Below are 27,455 nucleotides of genomic sequence, written 5' to 3'. Positions count from 1 at the left end.
ATGCATAAGGGGAAGTGTCCTTGGGCCAAGGAAAATGCCCACAGGAGAAAAATACAGACAAAAGGACACCAAATTAATGATCTCTTCTGAAACTTAATTTATAATAAACTAGCTCAAATTTTTTAAATATTAAGTTACTATATAAAAAGAAAACATTTTGAAATATTTCTGATTCATTTTCTTGCAACTTTGTAAATTTGTTATTATGGATGCCACTATATATGAAAATATTTAATAAACATTTCAGCTTTTCATTTGTATTTGGAACAGCAACATTAAACAAATATTCCAATACTGGAACATCTTGAAGAGTTGAGAGACTGTTTCCCTCAGCATTCTATTTTTCCATTTGTTTCTGGAGTAGCATCTCATTTAAGCAATTTTTAAACCTTTCTGTTTTAAGAAGACGGACAAAGTCACATCTTAGGTGACCATTTTTTGTAGCAGCTTGTTCATGCTCACTTAGTATGTAGGCAGTAATTAAGTGACTGCTAGCACTTTTCTCTCTTGAGGAAAAATATTGCATGACAAATGGTATCTGTACTTCAGATTTATGTAAAAAAACCTATTTCCTGTTAATGCACATTAACTTTTAAAAAGTAAGGATTAAAGTTTACTAAATTATTTCCATTTCTTTAATTTCCTTTGAAGGGGGGAAAAAGGTGGAAAAAGAGTGTGCAGGGTGATAGTTGTGATGTGTCTTCTAAAAATTTCTAGAAATATTGTTGATGAACAATAATTTGCAGGGAAAATTGAGGAATAATTATTTGTGTAATTCTTCCAGGAATTCCAAGTTTATTCTGCTTAATTTTATTTTCCTTTCACTTGCCATAAACTGTTTAAAATAAAGGGTACTTACAGCAAGGACAATGTTTTGCTGCTTTCAGTGGTGGTCCTGCTACTTTTTATAGTAGTGGATGACTTAATTTAAATCTCTTGAAGCTTCTTTCGTCTTCACACATCTTCTTCTTCTTCAACTGAAAGCAATAGAAAATTTAAATTTATTGACATGTTGTATGTATGGCATGTCATGTGAAGTGGGACAGCTCGCCAGAAAGATCCTGTAAGGTCTGTTTTTTTTGTTTTTTTCTTTACTTTTTAAATTATAAAACCAGTAAAATTAAAGTAAGAACAAAACAACATAAGTTTTAAACTACAACAAGGAGTGGTGTGGTTGTCCATAAACAATTACAGAACAAGGCTCCAATTTTATGTAATTGTGGAAGTTATAGAAATGATTCAGATATACTTCTATTCATTATTGTGTATTGTTAAAACCAAGAAATTAGGTTTCTGCTCTCCCAAAATGACCCTTCCACTTTCTTAATATCCCTTGGATTCATAATCTCTAATCTTCTGTCGTTCTAATAATGATAAATGCTACTGCTTACATTATGCATTATTGCGCAATGCCTGAAAGAACCAGTCATGGAAAGTCACCCAACTGTGAGACAAACATTTTATAATCTGTTTTAGAGAAAAGTAAGAGGTGCCACTAGAAATGTGGAGGTTTACAAGGAAACAATAATAGTGACAAGGAAGGATCTCTCATTGTCAGAGGGTTTTAAGGATCCTCTAATGAATATATGTAGATTTTCTGGAATACAAATATAAACTTTCTACTGTGTCAGCTTCTGCTGCTGGTGAAAAACAAGAGATTTTTCTCTATTTCCAGATACATTTCATGTATATGAGCTGATTTTTTTTTCAGTGAAAACAGCTTCATTTATTCACTTGCAACCATTACATTAGGAGTGATGAAAATAGGAGGTGAAATCACCAAAATCCCACTAGGGATGAATAAACATTTTTGTTGTTCTTCAACTTACTCTAACCTGAAATTTGGATGTCATGTGTTTCCCAGATGCCATTATCTTCCAGCAGTGTCTCCCTTTGTGGGTTTTCAGGGTTCAATAATTCCTTGAGCTATTTCATTTTTTCTGTGAAGTTTTCAGTTTGACAGTCACAGCCATTGTGTTGTTCAGAAATGTCTGGGCCTATGGCCTCTGTAAATCTGAATTAGCTCCATTGGCTCATTTTCCACTGAAAATATCTTCAGGTGCAAGTTCAGTTTTTACAGCAATTGCAGTTCATTCAGTGACTGTACAGGAAGGAGGAGAATGCAGTGCAGACCTGGATGATGCAAAAGACATTATGGAATTTGGCTGATCCAGAACAACCTGACACCAGTTTTGAAGTGACTCAGTTTCCAGTGTTTATTTCCAAAGGTCTACATACAATAAAGCTCCTATATCTTTTTTCATTCTTCCTCCCCCATCCCCATTTACTCTCCACAAGACTTGTAGACAAAATTTTCTGAAGTGTTTCAGAAAGTCAGGATTTTCAGTTGTATTTTCAGATCGTCAAGGATCTGATTTTCTATTGTTACCCTTTGTTTTTAAACACCTGGGGTAGTTAGAAGTACATATTAGCATTTTCAATTGCAATGAATTTCCTAACTAATTACTCTATTATGAAAATGAGCAGCAGTGTGGCTACAAAGGAGAATTACTCCAGCAGTCATTGCTAATGATGTTTATGCACTTACCTGTATGGTATTATCTGTGTGACACCATTTGGAAATCCCAGCACCTTGTAAAACTGAGGGAACATCTGTGTCTAATTATTTCCTAATTTTCATTAAAAAATTAAAATTTTTGTGAAAATCTAAAACATTTCAGAGCTTGACATAGTTAAAGGAGTTGATGAGTACCAGAAAGACTTTATCATCAAAAGATGAAAGTATCAGGGAAGCAAGCTGCAGGAGGCAGCACAGACAAATGTGTGGTAAAAATAGCCTCTGTTTAGCCATTATTGATAAAATAATGAATTTAAATATTTTCTAATGAATTGTGGTTAGCAGCATGTTCTTAAGGGATGTATTTATACCAAGCAGCCAAATATGGCCGCCAAAAATGTCCTCTGATTTCATTTTCAAAACATTGCAATTATGAATATAAAAAAACATGAGGCTCTCAGTTTTCACAAATCCATTTTATTCCAACAATATCATAACTTGCTACCACCTGTTTGAAATTTTGATTTAATACTTTTATTTGATATCAAAAATGTTGACAACCAGTGCTATACTTTGTTAGTGAACACTTCAAAGACACTGTTTTTGCTTGATTTTGTTGCAAGTACACAGCAGGTAATTCTGCTTTCATCATATCTGGGCAATGAAAATAGATAGTCTAACTCACTTTCTTAATTAGCAGCTGAAAACCTTTCAAAACCAATGACTATATAATTTCCCTCATTGTGAAAATGCTGTGAAAATTCCTTAATGAAGAGCAGAAACCTGCATTAAATTTCTTTTTCATTTCTATTTCTCAGGATAAAAAATCCCCAAGTTTTAAATGAATGACATATTAAGTCCAGACACATATTGAAATGATGACTTTATGTAGAATTGCTTTCAATATATATCAGATGTCCTGACCTGCTCTTTCTCCAGTCTTTACTTGAAATTTGCATAATATTTTAAACCCTGAAATACTGTAATTTAGTTATAAAGAGTCCCTCAGATAACTTTGTCATGCTGACTTTTTGTGCACCCCACATACGTATGTCAAGTTATACATATCTGAAAACAATTATTGTGTAGTGAAATCAGGAATATTGTTGTGCAATAAAAATTGTGCAGGAATATTTGACTAACTGAAGCTGCAAATGAAGCCTTAAAAGGACTATACAAGGAAAATCACAAAAGTTAAATAGCTAAAGTTATTATAGCTACAAGACTATAAAAATCAGTCCAGCCTTTGCCCCATCTCTTGTTATAAGATCACAACATTGCAGGACAGCAATTCACAGAAAAGGCATTTAGTAGTAATTAGAAATTTCTCTGGTGTCATGACCACACATCAACTCCCTATCCAAGACTGCTCTAGACCAAAGACACTAATGAAGCCTGGACAAAGCAATAGAAAAACAGGGATGGGAGGCTGCTTTCAAGCTAAGGAAATTTGTTAAACTGTATCTTACTAACATGAATAACCTGGGATTTGGACAGATGATCAGAAAACCCAATATATATCCTCTCTGAAACATTTTGTTTGCATTATTTCTAGTAGATTTAGAGTACCTAATAACATTTGATATAGAAGTTGTTTGAGATCAGAGGGGAAAACAGTCCATATATGTTTGACTTTTGCATTCATCCTCAGGAGAGGTTCTCATTCTTGTTCTCAGAGTAGCAGGTTTTACCTCTTGCACAGAGCTCGCCAGCAAGGTTGCTCAGCTCTTGCTGTGTTAAACTATTGGGAGGGTGTGAACTTAAATCAGAAACAAATCCTCCAGGTTCTAAGTCTTGACAAGCCAAATGGAGAAAATTATTCTAATTTTAGCACTACATTTGTGTTGTTTCAGTGCAGATAGTTCAAGAAGTTACTAAAGCCACAACACATTAATCTTTTTAGTTGTATTGTTTAAATCCCTTTCCAAGACAGCCCTCAGCAAGCACGCCCATTTCTCTGCAGAAACAATTTCTGATTCCATGGGGAGAAGGTCCTCTTATGTGAAAATAAAGGTCCTTCTTAACATCTTCCTTAATTCTTATGGAAATGTTCTTGGGCATCTAACACACTGGCAGAGGAAATGGAGGTGAAGGCTGGAGGCAGGAGGGAAGGTGGGGAGCAAGCACTGCCTGCTCCCAGTCTTCAAGGAGTATTCAGGCCAGAGGACCCAGGCTGGTATCAAACCTTATCCACTGGGCTTCCAGGGATGCTTCCCATCAAGGTGGGACAAAGATGGCTGTCTGCAAATTTTAATTATGGGTTGAGTCAGATCAGTGGGGAGAAAGAAGAAAAACTTTTCTACATTAAATGGTGTAATGAGAAGAGTCCCCTGTGACAGTGCCCTACAGACAATTCCTCCCTGCAAGTCCTGCCACTGGCTTACTGAGCACCAGCATTCCAGGTAAGCTGTTTCTCATAGGGGATTCCACAAATCCAATTAAAGCTCATTTGGAAAGTCAAAACAGTTTGGATAATGTTTCATTTGATTGGCATAAAGGATGATCTTACCACCTGAAAGGACCATTTGTCCAGGTGAGAAGAGGATAGTTTTGTTTTCTAGGTATGATCACACATTCTGTCTTTCTAGTATGGGTATCAGAGCTAGAAAATAAGAAGACAGTCCTTAGTCTTCAGAAAATCTGCTGTTGGCATATTTAGTCTCTTCTGCCTGAGATCTTTGGAAAAACTGTAATCCTGGCTTAATCTCTTTTTCCATTAAAAAACCTGTTCTCTCTGACCATTTGTTTCCTTCTACCTCTACTTCCAGAGGATTTTTTTTCACACTTTCCCCTGCAAGAATCTCTGTTTCCCATAGCTTTAAGAAGCTCTCTGCAGATTGATGAACTCTAGTTTGTTTTTCGGCTTTCATTTTTTAATTTTTTAAAGCAGCTTACATGGTATGTAGGTTTTATCAAGCTCTCACAAAGCTAGAATTTAATCAACTGTCAGTACTTTGCAACCTCTAAAATAAAAGCAGATTGGACTGGGATTGGAAAGGACACTTTAAGAGGGTTAAGCACCATGAAGTCTTGTGTGTGTATATATATATATGTATGTACATATGTAGATATATGTGTGTGTGTGCATTTGTGTATATATGGTGGTGGTAAGAATATTAAAATCTCTGTGAATTGGTATGAGGATAAAGCTTAGATTTAGTTTAAAAAATAAAAGAATAATCTTAATTTTAGAGAGCACATGGTCTTTATAAAAATAGCTTAATGTGCTTCATATTTTAAAATTATGATCACAATAACTGAGCCTTTTTTTTAAAGGGCAAACAATAAACTAACAATTAAAAAAAAAACAAAAAAACAAAAAAACAACTATGTAAACCTCTGGTTAAATACTACATTTTAGGCTTTTTTTTCCTCTTGATAGAAACCAATTTGTTAACTGTGAGATTCTAAGTAAAGCTTCACATTTGTCCAGACCTTTTTCATCTTAGTACCTTTCTCTAAAGAACCATGGTTGCCACTGAAATTTTTTCTTCATGTTGTTCCATCAGCACTTAGATGATCAAGCTCTAAGTATAACATACTGGTTAATCCAAAAAATAAAGGAATATGAAATGTTTATACTGTTCTTCATAATCCATTTCCATATTTTGATTTAGTAGGTGACCTGTTTTCTAAATCAAATAGAAGACTTTTCTTCCTTATTGTTGGGGGGAAGAAATATTTACATGCATTTATGATTCTGTAGATACCAGGATGTATATTTACTACACCTTCTCTCAAAACCCCCCATTACTGAACCCATTTGCAGTAGAAATCCAAAGATTGTAAAGTCAGAGTTTATATGTAGTGCCTTCACATTCACTGCTGGTGTTTGTTTTTTGTCATCAAATCCTAACTTCCATATTTTTCTGTCAAGTAGAAATCTAAGGTAAAATCAAGACAAAAATTATCTGCTTCCTTCTCTTCTATTCCTTGCAAATCCAGATTTGTCACATGGGCTCAAACAGAATAATGAGATTTATAGTCAATAACAGAGAGATAGGAGTCAGACCCCGAAGGGCAATTCATATAGGGGAGAAATCCCAGTATCAGATCTTCAGGCATGGGAGCTTTCCTTGGAAGAATTTAGTGAGAAGGAAACCTCCTTCCTAGTAGATGGATTTTGGATTCACTGAGGATAAAACTCCTGTGAGGTACTTTGATCTCCAAACCAGGTTGTTCAAACGTTGTGCTGGTCAATAGTGAATGAAACTGACAGGATTTTGGTGGCCTGTGTCTCCTGTGCTCTCAGCTCTTTGCTAAAGAGAGGTGTCTAAAAAGAAAAAAAGCTTTTTTCAGAGCTGCCACCAACTAGTGACCCTCGCTGATGCATCAGGGAAGTGGACAGAGATGGAATGAGTAAGGGGAATGAAATAGTTTCAGCTTCCTATAGTAATGAGACTTCTACCAGCTGGGCTGTCACACATTCCTCTTGGCTTAATAAAGAACTCCAAGCTCCAAATTCTTCAAGTTAGTGCCTCTGCTCTGAGTTTCTCATTCAGGATCAGAACTTTTAATGTACTAAGAAACTTCCCTTAGTGCCCTAAAAGGACTGTAGGAAGACTCTAAAATTAATGTCCTTACAAGATGCTTAATTAATAGAGGGACTCTGTAGTCCAGGTAATGGTTTTAAATCATATTACCATAAGCAGTACCACGCAGTACCACTTCCAAGATAAACAGAGATAAGTTACTGATGCCATTACTGAGGTAATTTAAGGTAAAATAGAATATTTGGATTAACATTTTTAAATAGGCTAATGGTTTTTCATATTGATGCCATTTGGGTTTTGCCTTCTTTTTCTTTTATATGTTCTCTGTATTCTTCACACATATATTTGTAACTCTGTCACCTATTGTATAAGTAGCTAGTTTTCCCAGTACTTCTCCATGAGCAGAAAGACAAAACAAATTCCAGATCTCCAAGCCCCAGGAGGTAGAAGGTTCTGTGCTCTCTTGGATCTTCCTGGGAACCAAGGCCAAGAACAACTCGTCGAGATCCATTCTCATGGACAAAGTACAGCCAGTGCTGAAGGGAGGGCTCCAGAGAAGGGGTTTGACCTGGGGGGGAATGGCATCACCCTTTGTCCTCCTAATTGATGCTTTTTATCAATTATGCTAATTTCCTAAAACCTATAAATGTGTACTTATCCCTGCAGGAGAGGGCTTTTGTGAACATCTTTCCATAATTGTCCCTGAAGGTCTTCACTAAAGATCCCCTTTTATATTACCTCTTTACTAAAATTTTCTCTAGTTTCATTGCCAGGTTGGACAAAATGCAACAATATCACCAGTATTCAACTTCCCATCTACAAGCCTATTCCAAGGGGTTTGATTTTCAGGAGGTGACTATTTCTCCCACCTACTGAAAGGAAGTTTTATCCTGCTTGTTCTGTTTAGTACTGGAGTCTTGTAATCCTATGACAAGGTGCATCCCTTGTTTTGACCAGAAAATATGACCTTGTGGCTCTTATTCATCTTGGTGTCTGCAGTGATTTAGTCATAGAAAGCTGAACAATAAAAGGCACAAAAGCCTTCTTTCTGATATTTTCTGTGCCATTAGCTGCCATGAGTACTCCTCACAGATATGTATTTTACTGAATTTGTCTAGAGATTTTCAAAACAGCTCAAAACAAGGAACAAAATGGAAAAAGAGACATCTAAATCAATAGGAAAAAAAAACAGTACAGAAGAATTTAATGAAGATTTAATAGCAGATAAGTCAAAGCTGTTCCAGAGAAACACAGCACAATAAGCATTAAAGTCAGATGGTGCCATTCTGATATTTTAGAACAAATTTGAATTGTAGGAGCTGTTTTGTGATCATTTTCTATCCTAGTAAAACAAGGAAAGCTTAATATTATGTTATTATGAAATCAGTGTTGTGTCTGCCTCTCTCCTGCTCTTTAGCTCTGACTCTGGCCTTCCTTGCAAACTAACTGAAATTTATGGAAGCCAATACACCAGAAGATAGTACAAAGCTTTTTGTCATAATATGGGTCTTATTTCCATATAAATATTTTTCTTCTGAATATTTGTCTTCTCCACTATTGTTTAATAAAGAATAAATTTAAAAAATCATCATGATATTTGGAAGAAACAACATTAAGAATATAAAATATAACTTTCCATTATTAGATGAGTCTAATGGGTTACTGTGGGGCTGGAGAGTATCACTTGTTCAGCTCAGGGATCCCCAGCAATAAGTAGGACATTGACCTATTGGAGAAAATCTAGAGGAGAGTCATGAAGATGATCAGAGAGCTGGGGCACTTCTCCTATGAAGACAGGAAGAGAAATTAGAAATTTTTCAGTCTGGGGAAAAGAAGCCCACAGGGAAAACTTATAGAACATCCCAGTGCCTAAAAGGGCTACAAGAGAATTGGAGAAGGACTTTAGACCAGGGCATATAGTGGTAGGACAAGGGAATGGCTTCAAACTGAAAGAGAGTAGGTTGGTATTGCTATTAGGAAGAAATCCTTGACTGTGAGGGTGGTGAGACACAGGAACAGGTTGCCCAGGGAAGTTGTGTCTGCCCCTTGACTGGAAGCTGAATGGAACTTTGAGCAACTTGATCTAGAGGAAGGTTCTCCTGCCCATGGCCAGGTGGTAACTGACTGATCCTGAACAGCCCTTCCAACCCAACCCACTGCATGATTCTATGATAAATGTTCATGTCTACAAGGTAGGGCAGTAATACAAATTGTTTTGTAACTCCTGCTTTTCAGCACTCATCTTTCTAACATGTCTGGGTTTCACAGTGAAATGTAAATCTAACATGCTCTTCATTCAGGAGATAAAAAATCATATGTAAGGGTTCAGAGGACCTGGAATTGTTAACAATTGTATGTATTCAATATAGACCCTTAATTTGAGAGCACTTAACCTGAGACCTGTAGATCCTACTGCCTAAGCTAAAAGATAAACAAAGCACTATCAGGGGATTGTTTCATGATGTGCTCCCACCCACTCTTGTGCAAGATAGTGGTGTTCATGTGGCCTTGTGACAATTTGGTTCATTATACCTGTGTCATAGTGTAATTACTGCCTGCAGTTAGCAGTTAGCTTCATGATCAATTGTATTGCTTCTAAAAATGTTTTGAAGTATTTTTGTAAATATTTTGAAGAGGAATAATTATTTTTTATTAAATATACCTGCACCAGCAATAACAAGTATAATGCAAAAAAAAAGAAAAAAAAAGACATGGAGTCTTATTCTACCAATTACCAGTATGTTACAGGATGAGATAAATATTTATGAAACAAAAATTATACTGGGAAGGCATAAAAACCCAAACTGGCAGCCCTGGAGGCATTCTTCTACATCTCAGAAACTGCAGGGTAAGCAGGCACTAAGATTGTGATCTCCTCACACAGCCAACTGGATAATAAAAAACACCTCCTCTTACACATGGCAGTAGACTGTTAGTCATCACACCCTGCCAAGATTTTGTAATGTGGTTTCAGGTGTTGAATTATCAAACCACTCCCCACCCAGCCAAAACAAAGGACCAGCAGGACTTGCAGTTCCTCCCTTCAGCATGTGCTATGTATATTGTTTTATGCTGATTTGGACAACAGCATAGAGGAAACAATTGAATAACATCTTCCTACAAGAATTGTGTGGAAAAAGCTTTTTTCCTACTTTCATTGCCACAAACTTTGCAACATGTCTCATTAGGCACTTTCATGAAGTGTTCACTTTCATTCACTCTCATAAATACTGGATTATCAGTTTGATTGAGATTCTAGATACGTTTCATAGACAAAAGCTAAACAAAAGGAGACTCCAAGACCTTCTGTGTGACCTGGCCTTGTTTGTTCTTTGAAAACAGCTAAATGGAACATATAGCCAAGGATGGGATAATTTGGGATATTAATTACTGGAATTAAAATAAAACTAAGTTGATATTGCTCATATCAAACATTGCAGAAGTAGTAAAAGCTAAAAGGCAACCTCATAACCCCACAAGTCTGAATGAATTAGGTACTGCAGTTCCTTCAGTATTTTTTAATTAACTCCTATTGTCTTGATGAACACAAGAAAGAGCAGCTGCAAATAGACTGTCCATTGTGCACTTAGTAAGCACAAAGGAATTTCTCTTCAGAGCAGTTCATCATAATGAGAGGTGCTAATTTCCGTTTTCTAGAGTGACATCTACAATAATTGCATTTATTCTCATCATGGTCAGATTTTCAGTACAAAACAATGCAATTTTTATTGACTTCCCTTAAATGTAATAAAAGCTCATGTACTCCAGAAAGACTAAAACTACTGCTCTGAATGGCCCTTTTCACATCCTATTAAATTCAGTGTTTAAGACAATAAAACACCTCTGATATAAATTGTAACTGTTGTTAAAGATAATCTTGATGGTTCTGGAAAAATTATTCTTAAAAATCAAGATGAAAAATATGAAACAGTTTCTCTAGAGCATCTATAGTTAAACACTTCTGGGCTACACCCACTCCAGTTTTACACAAGTGACTTGGGAACAGCCATCAGCAGCATGATTCCAAACCCAGACTTACTCCCACATCTTCTCTGTAGGTTCCCCCTTTTGATGGTACATGCAGAGGAAGAAGAGCAAAACCTGAATTCACCCGTCAGTCAAGAGGGGTTTTTGTGCCTTGGCAAAGCCATCCCCAGTAAAAATTATGTGGAACAAAGAAAAGACTATGCCATCTAAATGGAGCTGGTGCATGGAGCCTTTGCAGACAGCAGACCCTGCAAGGGTGATTCCCTCACATGACCTGCAGAGAAACCTCAGGGAGTTTGACCTTCCTCTTAGCAATCTCCTCCAGATCCCAAATCTCTTGTAGATGTTTTGTTCTTGTTGGAGTTTTGGTCTCTTTGATCAGCCCAAGTGTAAAGGTCTCTGGTTTTTATTCACAAGACTGAGGTCTTGTGCACTGGTTAATTGACTCTTCTCAAAAACTGCTGCAAAGGTCATTATTTATTCATCAGGGACATGCCCCACTTCTCCATAAATGTGCCTACCTATGTTTGTGCAGTTGTAAGCACTGGTACCCCCTGATTTCAGTACAAGTGACCCAAGGGATCAGTGCATGCAGACCACAGCAAAGCTGTGAAACAAAGAATGACTATTGCAGATGCATAAAACAATAAATGGGCCTTAGAGGCAGTATAAATGTTAAATTGCAGTCTTGGGATTTTAAGTAGATGTGGGTGACTCATGAAGTTAATTTACTTATCATTGCAGGATTTGTTTCACTGCTGCTAACTTTTCCTGAAGGAGTAGATTGGGTAGGAGTCAGCTCCATATTTGTCACCTCCTAAACTAAGTGACTACACACTCTTTACATCTGTGAGCTCCTACTACCATGGACTGAGTTCTAGTCAAAACAGGCAACACAACCGAAAGGGACCCATAGTAACACCAAAGGAGTAATTTACTCAGTTGATTATCTCCCCAGATTCCTTGGATGAAAGGAAAGTTTGGGCATAACTACCTTGGAATCACAAAACTCAGGTGCTCGAATGCAGACCTGAATTCTACCATCAATTTGTTACATTTAGTGTTTTCTACTGGTTTTTTTCTTTTTCTTTACCAAAGTAATTCTTCATGTTAAAGGTACTTTTTAAATTTATTTACTCTAAACTCTGACTGCTCCATCTTAAACACTGGGGTTGATTCATGTCATGAATTGTTATTAGAAGAATAGTTCACCAGCTCTTTTCTAGTATTCCTTTGTTGCTATTTTCTTTCTTCTATGTCTTTTCTCTTGAACAAATATATCTCAGCTCCTTTTCAAACCACTTCCACTGTTGCTTTGAATTGCTTCCACTTTGCCCATGCTGAACTAGTAAGCTTTCAAAAGATCTGGGTGATGGAGTTTTCTTCACCCTAGATTTCATAACATTTTATTAGGGTTTTCTCTGTAAGAAAAGGAAATTTTTCTCATGTGTTACCCTCCAGCTCTGAAAATACCTTCCAAGAGAGACTGACTAAAAAAGTGAGGAATCTTTGATCATGTAAATAGTAAGGTACAGAAGATAATAAAAAATGACATTTTTCTTTTCCCCGGGATTAGCTACTGCTTTTTTGTACATGACCTCCACACATTTGTGCTGTTCTTCTGTGCCACAGTATCTAAATCTGTGAAATAGGAGCAATAGTATTTAAGTAGCTTGAAGGGGAGTTATGTGGCAAGGATCTTTACATCAAGGAAAGAGTGACCTGACGCTCATTCTTAAATAACCGAAAATCTTTCTTAACTGTTGGATTGAAGAAAAGTGATGTGAAAGACCTCTGAAAAAGGACTTGGTCCAGAGGACACTAGAATCAGCTGTAGGAGAAGAGAGAATGGAAAGGATCCACACTAGAGCCCACCTCAGTTCCCAGCTTGGAGAAGAAGCCTGGTTCAGCATCCCCACCATCTTGTCAGTGTGCTGTGATGTAGGAGTAGCTGGGCATAGCAAGGGACAGCTGACACCCACAGAGCAAAAAAATTTCTGTCATTTGAATGCTTCAGTACCAGATAATTGATGGTAACTGAAGTGCCTCAAAAAGTATACATAGAAACACACATACACACTTGAATGCTGTTTTTCTTGCAGTGCTCTTCCTTAGCACAACATCCACCACACAGAGCAGTGACATGAGCTGTTCATCAACCTTCAGTTGTGATTTCAACAAAGGCTCATCACACGCTTCACTATTAATGGAGGAGGGCTGCTACAGAGGCAAAGTAATTAACCTCAGTTTTATGGGTCATTGCCAGATCTTATGTGCAGACAAGAACATTTAACTTACCTTAATGAGTAGCATGAAGGTTAAGATATCAAATGTCCTAGGCACATTTTTCTTGGCTTAGTGAACATGTGTCAAGCCAACTATGTTTTATTTTAGATAAACTTTCTAGAGGCATTGCTCGATACTCCCTTAGGTGAATGCAAATGAGGAATGTAAGATTTTCCTTTTGGGGAAAAAAAATACATTCTCTATTTAAGCCATAAATGTACGAAGGAACTGATCTTTTTTTAAATGTTCACTTATCATAGATTTCATAAACAGTTCAATAAAAACCAGTATTTCTGTTTGCTTTCTTTCTTCATATCTCCTTAAAAAAATGGTCTTCCACTTTGCCATCCTTCATGGGTAAGCTGGGAAATAACATATTTCTTTTAACAGTGAAAAAAATTAGTATTATTCTGAATGTATCTTCACAAGAAGTCATTGGACACTTTATTCATACAACTCCCTGAAATACTGATCTGATATGTCCAGAAGTCTTTTTTATTTTTTGGTTATAGTGAGCTATATATCTTAATAGTGAAGGAATAAGAAAATCTAATTGCCTTCTATGATAGGCAGCCTAAGAACACAAAATTTTTAAAACATTTCTAGCTCCCAGCCTAACAATCAGCAGCTCTTTGCATTTACTTGTGAGTGAAGCTACCTGAGGTGTAGGTGTTCCTGTGAAACCTGGGTTTGCAGGAGTATGAAGGACCTCCTAAGGGATTAGTTTCATTCTTGCTATCACAAGCATCACATCCAGTGTTTACACATCAGAAGAATGAAGGATAGCAGAATTCCCAGGTGGAAAGGGTGGAACAAAGCCAAGACAAAGCAGATGTGCTAAAATTAGAACCACCCAGTATGAAAACAGAAAGTCTGAGCTTGGCTATTTCCCAAAATAAAGGGTGATCTTGCTGCATTATAATTCACAGCCTGCTCTATAGCAGACATTACTCACATAATTTTTTGTCTCTTCCTCACAAAAGCAGGTCTTTATTTAGCAAAAGTTTGTAGAATAGGTGGATAAATTAAATATTAGGAGATTCTCAGTTCTCTCATATTCTGTCAGCATGTTGTGCAGGAAGGAGTGCCTTCTTGGACAGGGGTGTAACACTCCAGTGCTGCAGTGGTGAAACACTCCAGTGCTCCAGTGGAGCTTGTGGCAGCCTGTGTTCTCCCCTCTTAAACAAACATACAGCTCACCTCAGCTGGTGCTGCCATCTAGACAAATGGAGGTGTTTATCCACAATGTGTTCCCATCAGAGCTAAAGAGTGTTTACTAACTGCTGACTAAGACTGCTCAGAGTGAGAATTCTTCATGATCTACACTGAGAAAGCTGTAAGTTAGTAGTGATATCACTTCCTATGAAAGCCAGGAAGAGATTCCTTCATTTATTCAGATGTTTCATCTATGGCAACATTTCATCCACATGACATTGAATCCTGCTGGCATAAAAATCATTATTTTCATGATTGGTTTGCTTGTCTCTCTCATTTCACCCATCATTCCTCTTTGTTTTTTCTTGTTTTCTCTGAAAAGAATTTCACCCCTGAGAAGGGACATAACACACAGCCTGTATACTATGAGATTATTTTATATCCTTCTGATATCAAGTTGCCTCAAAACAAATTCAACATCAGTTTCTTTGACAGAAAAAGGTGGAGGAGAGGAGAGGAGAGGAGAGGAGAGGAGAGGAGAGGAGAGGAGAGGAGAGGAGAGGAGAGGAGAGGAGAGGAGAGGAGAGGAGAGGAGAGGAGAGGAGAGGAGAGGAGAGGAGAGGAGAGGAGAGGAGAGGACTTTATTCACCTGTGTGTTCTGTAATCTACATGTGTGCCTGAATTGGGAGTTCGTATCTGGTTAACACTAGACATATCCTAGTCCTCAAAATATTGTTTGAAATTTGGTTATAAATAGCTTACATACATGCTAGTAACATTCTCTTCTTTAGTTCAATAGAATTTCAGTATTTGCAATCCTCTAAAGCAAAAGAAAAGTGAAAAATTGTAGCTTTGATTCAGAGTGATTGGGAGTGATAAATTCCAATACTGGACAAAGCTTTCTAATCTAAAAAAAAAAAAGAGAGACACATGGCAAGAGGACACAATAACGGTATTTTAGTACAGAAAGATTATTACAGAGAAAGCAGCAATCAATAATTATCCATGCCCAATTTGAAAGGATAAAAAGAGGGTTTAATTTGCAGAGAAACAGATTTGGATTGGATACTTGCAAAAATCTGTCAAAGCTGTTAAACTGATGAGCCACTGAAGCCAGTCTAAAATCTCTCAGGGGATGATCTAGGGCTTTCATTAAAAAACTTGATTACTTTTTGAGGGCTTGCCTGGCTGTACTGAGATGTGGTTAGTTAGAGCATGGTGCTAATAACCATGAGTGCAGATTCAATCCCCATATAGGCCAGTCACTTAAGATCCTTGTGGTCCCTTCCCACTCAGGATATTTGGTGAAATTCTGTGAAAATTCTGGGGTTAATTATATTATGACAGGGCTGGAAACAGGACTTCCGTGGATATATCTTCTTATACACAAATACTAGAAGTATATGCACACTAATATGCACTGATACACTGTGTTTGCATGCTAATAATAAACTAATATACATGGATATTCTACTAATATACATTAGTATATTAGTAGAAACATGTGTATATATATAAACATATGTATCAAATGTTTATTCTTCCTGAGTGTTCTTGAAACACAGACAAAACTAATTAGAAATGTTGAATATGTTCTCCAGTCCTCTTAGTTAAGAGGACCGGTTTGAATGGCTGCATGTGAGCTCATTTTATTCTTCCTTACCTACACCAAAGGTGTCTTGGACTATGGACTCAGGCTGATAAAGTGAATTATCACAAATGGCCTGAGCTAGAATTTTTAGAGAGGAGGGCCACATCTTAAATAACCAGTTATCCAGATCCTTAAACTGGGCATTGTGAAATACCAGTTCAGACTGAGACTGGTTTCCTCTTTGTTTAGGAACGACTGGTGCTCTCTGTGTTGCCACGGTTTGTAGTCCTGGAAATGATCAATGACATGACCAATGTGGAAGATGAACATTTGCAGCACCAGTTCCATAAGATCTACATTCATCGTTATGAGAATGTCAGGTGGGTGAAGTAGCCTTTCTGTAATTTTTAAGGTCTCAGATGTTGCTAAATTACTCTTGTCTGGAAGTTTCCCTTCTGTTGCTTTTTTCATTCATAAATCAGAAAATTAATGTACCCTTGCTTAGTATTTGAGCAGAGAAGCATTTTGATGCCTTCTTCTACTCATCAGGATGGCTGGATGCCATGGCAATGGCAAGACCCATTTGAACTAAACACTGAATCTGGACCATTTGTGTCTTTTTTTCACTTTTTTTCACTTTTTCACCCTCAATTCACTTAAGTGGTCAGGATTGAACAGGAAGGGGAACCCTGCCTAGATTTGGACACATATTCTGCCACAAGCTGGCTCACGCCACACACTGAAAAATGAGATGGAGACTTGTAAGATGTTTTCAAAGATGGTAATCAGTTATATGGTTCCTCTGCTTTATAGCCATTTTCATTTAATCAGTTTTATTATTATTTTCTTAATCTTTATTCCTCTCTAATTCTTTTCTTTCCTGAAATGTTATCAGAAGGGTAATAATTATCCTATGAGCTGCTACTCAATGTAATTAGTCCTAATTGTACATTTACACCAGAATGATCAACTTCCACTCCATGACATTACATAATCTTGATTTTATTGTATTTCCAGTAAATCAGAATATTTTATTAAGCCAATAGCATTTTCCATAAGCCTTTCCCAAAACACAAGGGAAAATCATTGAGGGACCATCTTTGAAATCATCATTGAAGGAAGTGAAAAATAAGCATGGATATGGTGGCAGATATTTGCATGGGAAGCATGTACTTTGCCTTTCAAAGAAACCAAAACATAACTTTGTCAGGAGAAGTTCAATAAAATATAATTTGCACTTCTACAGAAGAATAAATTGATTATCTGCTGCTTCTGTGCCCATGCAGTAGCTTGGATATGTTATTTTATTAAATCTGATTGAAAGTATCAAGGACCCTCATAAAGGTTTGAGTTGCACTAAATTAAAATGTCTTCCATTAACCTTTTTCATACTCAGAGTAAGTGTTGCTGTAGAAGAATAAAAATATGGAGAAATGGCCCTTTTGCTTTAATGGAAAAGGGTTGTAGACAGGGTGAGAAGTCTAAACATATTTTATGCCTGAAAGAGATTTGAAATTGAAATTCTGCGTGCTTTAAAATAGAGATACTGGTTGGCTTCTATACATACTGCCAGAAACTAGATCTTTTCAAAACAAGGTTTCATACACCTTATTTTGTTTCCTAAATGTTCAGTACTGAATACTACCTAAACCAATGGTATATAAATCCTTAAAAGTATCCAGGTAGAAATTTTTGGTGGTTTGAAAATTAAAAGTGTAGAAACTAGTAGTTTGAAAATCTTATTTTTATAAATTTAGTCTATTATTACTATTCATTACTCTTTGAGTAGCTTGGTACTTTACCTTTTAATTTTATTACTTCTCACTGGTAAAAGTCTTACCAAGTTTGTAAGTATCTTGTTTAAACCTCACCCAAACCTTCACCAGTCCATACATTTGAAGATGTGCTATCAGTCAACCTGATTATTACTGTATTTCTTATTGGTTACATTAGCAATTCTCAGACACTTCCAAATTGCGATCTTGTTCACCACAAGTCATCAGCTAAAGTGAAACAAAATCTTCTGCTACTCAGATTGTAACACCAGTTATTGGTTGACTTTCAAGGGCTAACCAGGTTTATGCCAGAATGATGTGTGTCTTTTTGAACATTACTGCTTTATAAGGTAGCCAGTACTTTCTTTGTCTAATAATTACTGAGCTATTACATGCTTTGTTCTGGGCAGTATCTTGCACACCACAGACTTTGTGTCTGTTTATGTTTCTCTATATTCACATGTCGGCATTCTAGGCACAGTGAGCAGCCAAAAGGCAAGAAAAATAACTGGATGTTCAAACACAGGTTAGAAGTCTGTTTGCAAGTAGTTTGTTAATGGACATCCTACCACAATTTCAGGCACAAAAGTTGATACACCTAAATTCAAAGTACAATCACACTGGGCTCCTTGTAAAGTCAGTAGAATGAAAAAAAAATATCCAATTAAAGATTCATACCTTAAAAAGAGAACACTATAGTTCTAACTCAGGTACTTCTGTCACATGCCTAAAATGACACTAAATAAAACTGGCCTTAGCCTGGTGTGTATCAAGACTATCACAGATTTGTCTGTACTCTTAGAATTTAAGACTTGTATGGTTTGAAAATCTAGACTAGCATGACTCCTATTTTTGGCAAAACATTTTCTCACTCTTAGTAGTATTTTTTTAGTTCCTTCAATATTTATATTCAGTACTCCAGTATGTAAAAAACTATAGAACAGAGGTAATGTTACTTCAAGGGTAATAAAATTATCCTTCCACTAGTAAAATGCTAGAAAGTAACTTAAAACATTCAATAATTAAAGGAAATAGAGTGAAATATTAATATGTTTTCTTTTTTTTAGCATTCTTTTTGCAGATGTTAAAGGCTTCACCAACCTTTCCACAACTCTGTCAGCCCAGGAGCTGGTCCGAATGCTGAATGAACTCTTTGCCAGATTTGATCGACTAGCACATGTGAGTTAAACAATTGATTTCCAAAAAGACAAAATCAATTCCATGTTTGGGAGGTTTGGGAAATACCCTCTAATCAATTTGAATAATATATATCCAGATTCTCCTGAAAGGGATTTTATACAGCAATTGAGATGGGAAGATACTGACAAAATTATATGAAAAATGATGAGTTCTGATAGCAAGTGAAAGCAGAGGTTGTCATCAGAAAATTAGGTTTCTGTAGTGCTGGATAGAGAATGGTATGAAGGGAGATCAGCTACCACAGTTTCTAAGGAAGCTTCATATTTTGTATTTTTGCTGGAAATTTGTTTTTTAAGACCCTAGCTTTATTTGTCTTTTCTTTTGCAAAATGAGGAAGGTTAAAAGACGCATTCATTTAAGGTCATCTAATCAGTTCTCACAGTCATTGCAGTGGTTAGTTAATAGCAGGGTTTACAGTCTTTAGGCTGGATTCTATCTAACTCAACAATGAAATTAATTAAACACAGCAGAGGAAATTATTGCATCAAGAAAATGAATTTCTCCTTAATTAGCACTAATCAGAAAAAAAGTGAAGCACAAAAATACAAGCGGAACATGCTCAGTTTTGCTAGCTTGTGTATTTTATTTTTTTCATTTTTCTTTGGTCAAAATGTAATTTAATATGGATATCTTTAGTGTCAATATCTGAGCTGACTAATAATTCTTCTAAGTGGAGGCAATGAAATACATTTCATGGAGTTTATCTTATAATTTATCCAGCCAAACGTATCTACATACTATGGGAAATGCTAATTGCACTGAATATCATAGACCATGCTATCTATTTACTGTAAAGGAAACCTAAAATGGCTTGTCTGATGTAGAGATTTGCATCCCTCACTGGCTTCTATACATTTCTAAATTAGGGTGATGGGGTATTTGTACACATATTGCATGGTATCAGAGTAAGATCCTTGTGGTTTTCTCTCATCTTACACATTAAGGTCAAGAAAAGCAAGTCTTCCATAGTTATTGAAATTTCTTTTGATTCAGCTATTTTTACCTCAAATAGCAGTGTGTTTTCTCTTGTACAGAGTGATGCCATAACCTATTGCCTGGGCAGTGGCAAATTAGTAAATGCAACCCAAAACATCTGCTTTGCAAACAAAAACCCCTTGTCAGCTCTGGTCTACACTGTAAAGCCAGGTGAAAGAATTACCTCAGTCTTGTCTTTTAGAAAGCTTAGAGGAGTAATGTCTGCTTTTGTATGGCTTGACAAAAATAGCTTTTTTAATTGAAGAAACATATTTTACACCAAATAGAATGTATGTATGTATGTCACAGAAATATTTTAGGAAGACTATGTATAAAAAATTCTTTATTGCCTTGCTTCACATTTCAATTTTGGCTAGCATTCATGATCATTAACCATATTTTGTAACCATTCTATAAGCTATATTTAACCAATAGTGATTTTGTATAGAATGACTATATTCAGTAAAGGAGTTGGGAACAAAGAAGGCATTTACATTTAAAAGTCTAATCCAGTGAATCCTCCTCCACTTGCCACTTAACCCTGAAGTCAACTTCCTGCTTGTTTTGTTTTTGTTTTTTCATTTTTGTTTTATGGGAACTGAAAATTTTGCTTCTTTTAATGCCTAGACATTTTCCCCTCTCTGTGGCTTGTCACACATCTCCACTTAAAACTTCTAGAAACCTTTCTGTTGCAGTTCTAAATTCATAAATCTTAATGGAGAACACTGAATATGCCACGCAATAATAGGTATCCCATAAGTGTAGGTGAGTTTATTTTAAAGAAATGGTATTAAATATATCAGTCTGTTTTACATAGCCAAGAATTTCTTATCCAGAAATCTCTGATTTGGGATGAAAGAACATCTGTGCTGCAAAACATCATTATCAGGATGATCACCTCTCAAGTGAGTGTCCCAGTCACTAAATTCAAGACTCTAGGCTCCTTGATGCATTTCCTTTCCTAGTCTGGGAATTTACTTCTCTTTTTAACACATCATTAGACTAAGCCACTGGTGTAGAACAATCCTCTGAAAGGTGGAAGGCACAGGGAAGAACCACTGCAGAAATTGAACAGATTTTGCCTGCAAAGATTAAAGTTATATGATCATGAAAAATTAAAATTTAGTAAAAAGAAAGCCATTTTAATTATGTTCCTTATTTGTGAGTTCTGTGACCTGGATATCATGATACCCTGACAATAGAGATGTCTAATACAGAGGAACCTCTCTTGCTTCCTTAGAAAGGGTTTGGTGTTTCTGTCCAATTCAGGGAGACAAATTCTCCCTCTGCACTTTGCAGGAAACCAAGACTCCACACTGGACTCTTATGGAGGGGAGGAGCTGCATAAAATAAAAGGGTTTCAATCGTATATTGAACTTCACCTTTTCCTCGGGAAAATTTTGGAAATGGACACTGAGTGTCCCTGCATTTTAAGGACTTGTGAATTACATAGATCTATCAACCTACACATTTGATATTGCATAAAGCTTTCACACCTGGTAAAAAAGGTGTATCTTTTGGAAAAATTCCTGGTCTTCATCTGAATGCACCGCGAGATGATCTTGCTTTAGTACTGGTCCATCTTGGTAGTATCTTGCAGTGCCTTAACACTCTCACTGTTTTATTCTGTATAGGTTTTTTCTCCTTTGATTTTTTACTGACTTTGAATTACATCCATTGATTCTTGCTATGGCAAATCACTCCCAGACAAAAGGACCATCTTGTAGCCACTGACTTCCTCTGGGAATGCATCTGGATGCTTTGATCGAGGGGCTTCTTGGGTTTCCTTTTGATAAAAGAAACAGACCAAACTCACAGCAAGGTTTTTACTCTGTGAGATTTATTCCTTCAAATAGTTTTAGGGGCTACTTTTCTGGAACACCTCCTGCTTTTGAGAATCCCTTTTAAAGCACTGAAAACAGTGCTCCTGGACTAACCTCCAGAAGTGTGAAGGCAGATCATCACAATTCCTTCTAATCTCTCTTTCCTCAATCACTGTCCAAATGCCATGTTTCTGAACATACTGTGATAACACTATCATACTGAAAAATATTATTTTTGTGTTTTCTGGTCTTGCTGTCACATTGTGATCACCATGTCTGCATGGTAATTGTTTATTTTACTGGTCTTATTCCTTTTGTAAATATTATTAGCAATAGTTTTCTACTTGCCTGTAAATCCTCCACAGGACTTTTGGGAAGTGGTTCCTTCAAGGCTTCCCTAGAAGGATCTTCCACTAAGGAGGATTACACAATCACATCTAGATTTCAGATCTATCACTTAACTGGTTCTTAATCAGCTTAACTAGAGTTATCATAACCCTTTAAAATGTTACTCAGACTCTTGGAGTTTGCTAAGAATTACCATCAAAGCAAAGAGATAAGTTGCAGAAAGCTTGAGGCAGTTTTTTAGATTTTAAGGAAAAAAATGTATAAATCCTTATTTACTTCTAAATAAAAGTATTAAATTATAATCTCATATAAAGGTTTGTTGGATCTGCTTGAACATCTTATATAAATCATATAATATTAAAGAAGACATTTTCATAGCATACTGAAAAATGTAATTTAGCTAAGCTTCTTTTTTCTCTTATTAAGCTTTATTAAGCAATACAGAACTAATGAAAAGTCTCTGATTTTTTTTAATCTTCCCTAAGTTACATCAAGTTTTATTGATGCAATTATTATACATTGATGCCTATAATTAATAACAAAAAAAATCCATAATATCTGTATCATTACCACAGAACACTCCAAACAAAAATTAGAATTCAGTTCAATATTTCCTCTAAGAAAAAATGTAATGATATGTTACGTACAGCTACTTCCCATTTCTAATCACTCTGTGATATTTGTAAAAAATTTATAGTTATTAAAGAGAAAAGTAACATTTACAAAGAAGAAAACTAAGTTGACATAAAACAGAACTGGAGAAAGCATTCCCTTATTTATCCTTCATCTATTGAAAGGCCTAAATGGAAACTCAATTAATATTAATATTTTCCTTAGGCAGAAATTTTGAGAAGGGAAACAACATGACATTCAAGAAGATACTTAAGCCTAAAAAAAGTCCTGCCTTGGTGAAGTAAAAGTTATTTTTGATGTTTGTTTTTCCTCTGCCTTCTCTGCAGTGCTAGATGTCAGCCAATACCATGATTTAAATTATCATCTTTCTAAATTCATCTACACTCTTTGTAGATTCAGTTTCAGATACAACAAAGAGGAAAAGGAGCTTATTAAGGGACTGATGGGAGTTTTGTTTATTTTGTTTCTAAGGAGGCAATCTTCTCCTGTAACCTTGATTAAATTGTCTCCTGTGGTGCTGCAGACAAGCTGTCAAAAATTCCTTCAACAGTGTATTACCAATCTTGTGACTGCTGTTTCCAGAGGTGGAAACCACCCTGACTACCAGGCTCCACAAGAACACATCACCCATAACCCCAGTAAAACACCTGCACCTGTTGGTATCAGGAAGGGAAGACTGGAGAGTTTTGGCTGCTTTTCTGTTTCTTGCTAAAGACACTTCCTCTGCAGTTCTTTACAGTCCCAGGCCACCTTTCAGCTCTGAGCTGGCAGTGCTTTGCTCCATGGTGAAATTATCTTCAAGCATGTAACCCACAGGATTCCAGAGACTTCCTAAAAAACCTTGTATGAGCATATATGCCAGGTGTGAATTTTTTCATGTGTATATATTTGAGGTGCTGCAGCAAGAAGCAGAGTTTCTGGATTATGAATATGAATATATAATATTTAGCTCATTATAAAGACATTGTATGAATTTATAGTAAAAGGATGGAGTGAATCCTCTTTTTGCAGTGCTTAATTCTGAGGTGTTTTTCCTCCCAAGCAGTGTCAATAATTAATTGGCTCATACTAATGAATAAACAACCTTGTTTACCATGTTCTCCCTACATTTACAGTTTTTCAGATGGTAAAGAGCCCATCAAAATTACTAAAGAGTTATATAAACCCCAGGCCACAAAACACTTTTAAAAGTGATAGTATGCAGTTTTTTTATGAAAAAATTCAGATGGAAATGACAGATTAAATAAAACTTGTTTCAAATTCTCCAGTTATTTATAAACTAAGAATTACTCAAATTCAACCTCCCCCAAAAAGAAGCCCCACTTTTTGACTAATTTGGGATTTGAATTAAATTAGGCTTCACAAGTATATTCTTGGGAATTCTCCAACTCATTCTTAAGAGAATAATAGAATAATTAAGGCTGGAAAAGACTTCCAAGATTAGCCATGTACCTAACACTTCTAGGGCCACTACTAAACCATGTCCCTAAGCAGCACATCCACATATCTTTTAAATATCTTCAGGACTGACAACTCAACCTCTTTCCCAAGCAGCCTGTTCCAATGCTTGGCAACCCTTTAGATGAAGAAATTTTACCTAATATCCAATCTAAAACTCCTCTGGTGCAACTGGAGGCCATTTCTTCTTTTCCTGTCTCTTATTACTTGGGAGAAAAGATTGACCCTCACCTGGCTACAGCCCCTTTCTTGGCCACCTGGGCAAACCTGGCTCATGTTCTAATGTTGCTGACCAGTGTCCCACGTACCTGAAGCAATTCAGTTCTAGAAACTCCTAAGGGGCAGAATTTCCATTCAGAATTGTTGCTGTTTTAGCTGGAAAGAAACACCTTGAATCTTTCTCATGGGGATTTCTGTCCCTGAAATCACTTAAAGCATAGTCTTCTAATTAACACGAACTGCCAAGGCAAATTGCTCACCAGACATAACAGTCATAACAGTTTTCTTCTACAACATGTAAAGGAACAAAGCTGTTGATATAATAAATTACAAAACTCATTCACCATCATGCCTCAATTCCTTCTGCAGCATGAGAGACCTCAAACCTATTTTTTTGGCAGCACAGAGAAATCCTAACTGCCCCATTGTAGGTTATTCTAAAAAAAAACCCAAACCATTCTTTATACAGTATGTTAAAATATGCAGATACTGTTTAATATAGTGTCATGTATTCAGGCAAATGAAAGACTGCCATATTTTTCCCTTTATGTGTATAAAAATTAGAAACAATCTTTGTAACTGTGTACCATATCTAGTCCTTTTTTTGCCTGCACGGCCAGGCTTGAGAACCCCTGTCCATCTGGCTCTCCCAAGGTCCCAGTTCTGTTTTCCAACATGACAGAGCTGCAGTAGAAGGAATTTGGATGGAGCTCTCTCACCAACCCACCCTAAAACAGACTGCTGATTAAGAGCTTTGGCCTAGCCCCCATTCATGCTGAGAAATGAGGTTTGTCCAGGTTTCCTCTACCTTTGGCACATGTTTCAGGAACTGAGCTATTGTGCTCAAAGGCCAAGTCCCTTCCTCCTCCCACTCTGGCTGCCTTTTAAAAGAAGACTTATGTGTATGACTTCTCTTTGTTCTGCAGTTCAGTTGCAGTAATTTTTCATCCTCAATGTTCTAAACTTTGAGCTTGAAATTATGAAAATTGCAAAAAATTTTGCATTTTCTATGGTCTGTTCGCTATCCTATGGGGTTCCCTTCAAAACTAGGTGAAATGATTAATTCAGCACTGGCAGAATTGAAAAAGTGGCATAGCTTATAAAACAAAATCACTTTTTTTCCCTTGTCAGAAATTCAGCCCAAGGAAACAAGAAATATTAATGAAGTCTCTGACTGTGTCTTTCAGTAACTTGTTATTTGAGCAACTCATTTCTGCAGCCCCACCTTATGCCAATTTGCTTTGCTTCCTTTCCAGTCACTAGGGGTATATTTAATAAGCTCAAACATAAATCATTCACCACATACAAGGCAATTATTTATGAAAAATCTGCATATTTTCTTTTTCTCTGGATTCAGGTGAATTGAAAAAAGGTTTCTTATCAATTGCCACTGAATTAATCTAGAATTATTATTAAAAATAGTTGGGTGTTTGAGTCTGTTCAATTTCCCCAGGCAAAAATTCTGATTTAAATTGATCTTGGCAGAATCAGGCCCCTTAATCTTCCACTTGCAGCAAATGAAAAGCTGCAAATAAGGGGAGAAAAGAGCCCCTAATTGTGACATGCTGAGATTTTAATTGATCCCCTCAATAAATGCTATTAATGAATGAGTATTGAAAGGGGTGTGAGACTGATAGATACTGATGTGAATGTCTGTTTAATATCAGCTGTCATTTACATGCCTAAGGACAACTTCTAGAATTGCATATGAAAAAGGGAAGATGGATAGAATAAATTAAAGAGGAGATGATAATGGCCTCAGAATGGTGTAAGAATTTAGCACTGTTGTGAAAAATATTTCCTGTACCAAAGTTCTTGCATGAAAATTTTCTCTGATTTAAATAATTTACTCATTTTACAGTTTCTTCATACATATTTAGACTTTTCATTCATTTTCATTTAATATCAACTTGCCACTCTTAGATACCATTGCAGTGAAATGATTTTAGGAAGTGGGCTTGAGCTCTTTCCTCTTGATTGATTGATTGATTGATACTAATATCATGATTGATACTAATATCTAATGATTGATACTAAAATCTTGATTGATACTTATATCCTTTTATACCACTGAAAAGTGGGCAGGCCCTGACAAAACTCAGTCTCTGATATAAAACTGGAGCATGGCTGCCTGCATTATCCATGAGTCTAACCTTAATGCTCTTGTACAACCATTTTGACAAAGCTTTGAGTCGAAACTGTGGATGTGATTAAGCTACCGAGTCATTGGAGGGAATCTCAGGAGAGCAGGCAGTTTGCCTCTGCCAAAGGCAGATACCATTAGCCTCCTGTCCTTCTTGAGAGTCGTTGAATTATCTTCCTCTAGATGAAATATTTCCAGGGATAAAAAGCCCATAGTTTACTTTTGAAATGAGTATGATGGGAATAAGTAGGGAAGAATAAAAAATGAAAAAACAATGTAGTCAGGCTGTAACACAGATCACATTTAGCAGTCATAATAATATGATTAACAGGGAAAAAAAAATAGGAAGACAAGGAGTCATTTAAAAGCTCCCTGTGGTTTCTTGTGCCAGTAGAGACACCTTGCCTGACCCCTACAATGTTCAACAGGACATAAATCTTATGTCATATTTGTTAGTCCTGTGTGGGTGTTTCACATACCCAGGGTTTTACAGACACATGGTGAGTTTGGGTACAGACAGCTGAACTGAAGCCCAGCCAACAGCTTTAGCTGTGAGCTGAATTTGTCCCCAGGCTTCCCTGACTGCCTTGCCTGGCTCTCCTTGGGCTCCACTGCGCCCTGGCGTAGGGACACCTGACACAGTCATCTCCGCTTGGATATTGCACTCCATGGATGACTTCCTGAGCTTTGGCAAATGAGTCAGGTGGCATCACATGACAAGGGATAGAAAGCATTCATGAGGACTTGAATGGATTTCCTGTGTCACACACATGCACTCACATTTGCATATATCAGACCCTCGTTAGCAGATATTGACATGCATGAAGATTCTTATTCTTACAAAAAGCACA

General features: G+C 36.5%; 1 protein-coding gene across 2 annotated transcripts in view; it reads left to right on the top strand.

Annotated features, from left to right (window-relative positions):
- ADCY8 (adenylate cyclase 8) overlaps positions 1–27,455 on the top strand; it is a 116,180-nt gene that overhangs the window by 31,837 nt on the left and 56,888 nt on the right. For both annotated transcript variants that reach the window (XM_077189043.1, XM_054632042.2), the window contains exons 3-4: positions 16,280–16,410; positions 18,873–18,984. In XM_077189043.1, the coding sequence (XP_077045158.1) occupies positions 16,280–16,410; positions 18,873–18,984 (243 nt within the window). The remainder of the gene's footprint in view (positions 1–16,279; positions 16,411–18,872; positions 18,985–27,455) is intronic.

The sequence above is a fragment of the Agelaius phoeniceus genome, chromosome 1, assembly GCF_051311805.1.
Source record: "Agelaius phoeniceus isolate bAgePho1 chromosome 1, bAgePho1.hap1, whole genome shotgun sequence".
Lineage (NCBI taxonomy): Eukaryota > Metazoa > Chordata > Aves > Passeriformes > Icteridae > Agelaius > Agelaius phoeniceus.
This window is presented reverse-complemented; position numbering and strand designations above follow the sequence as displayed.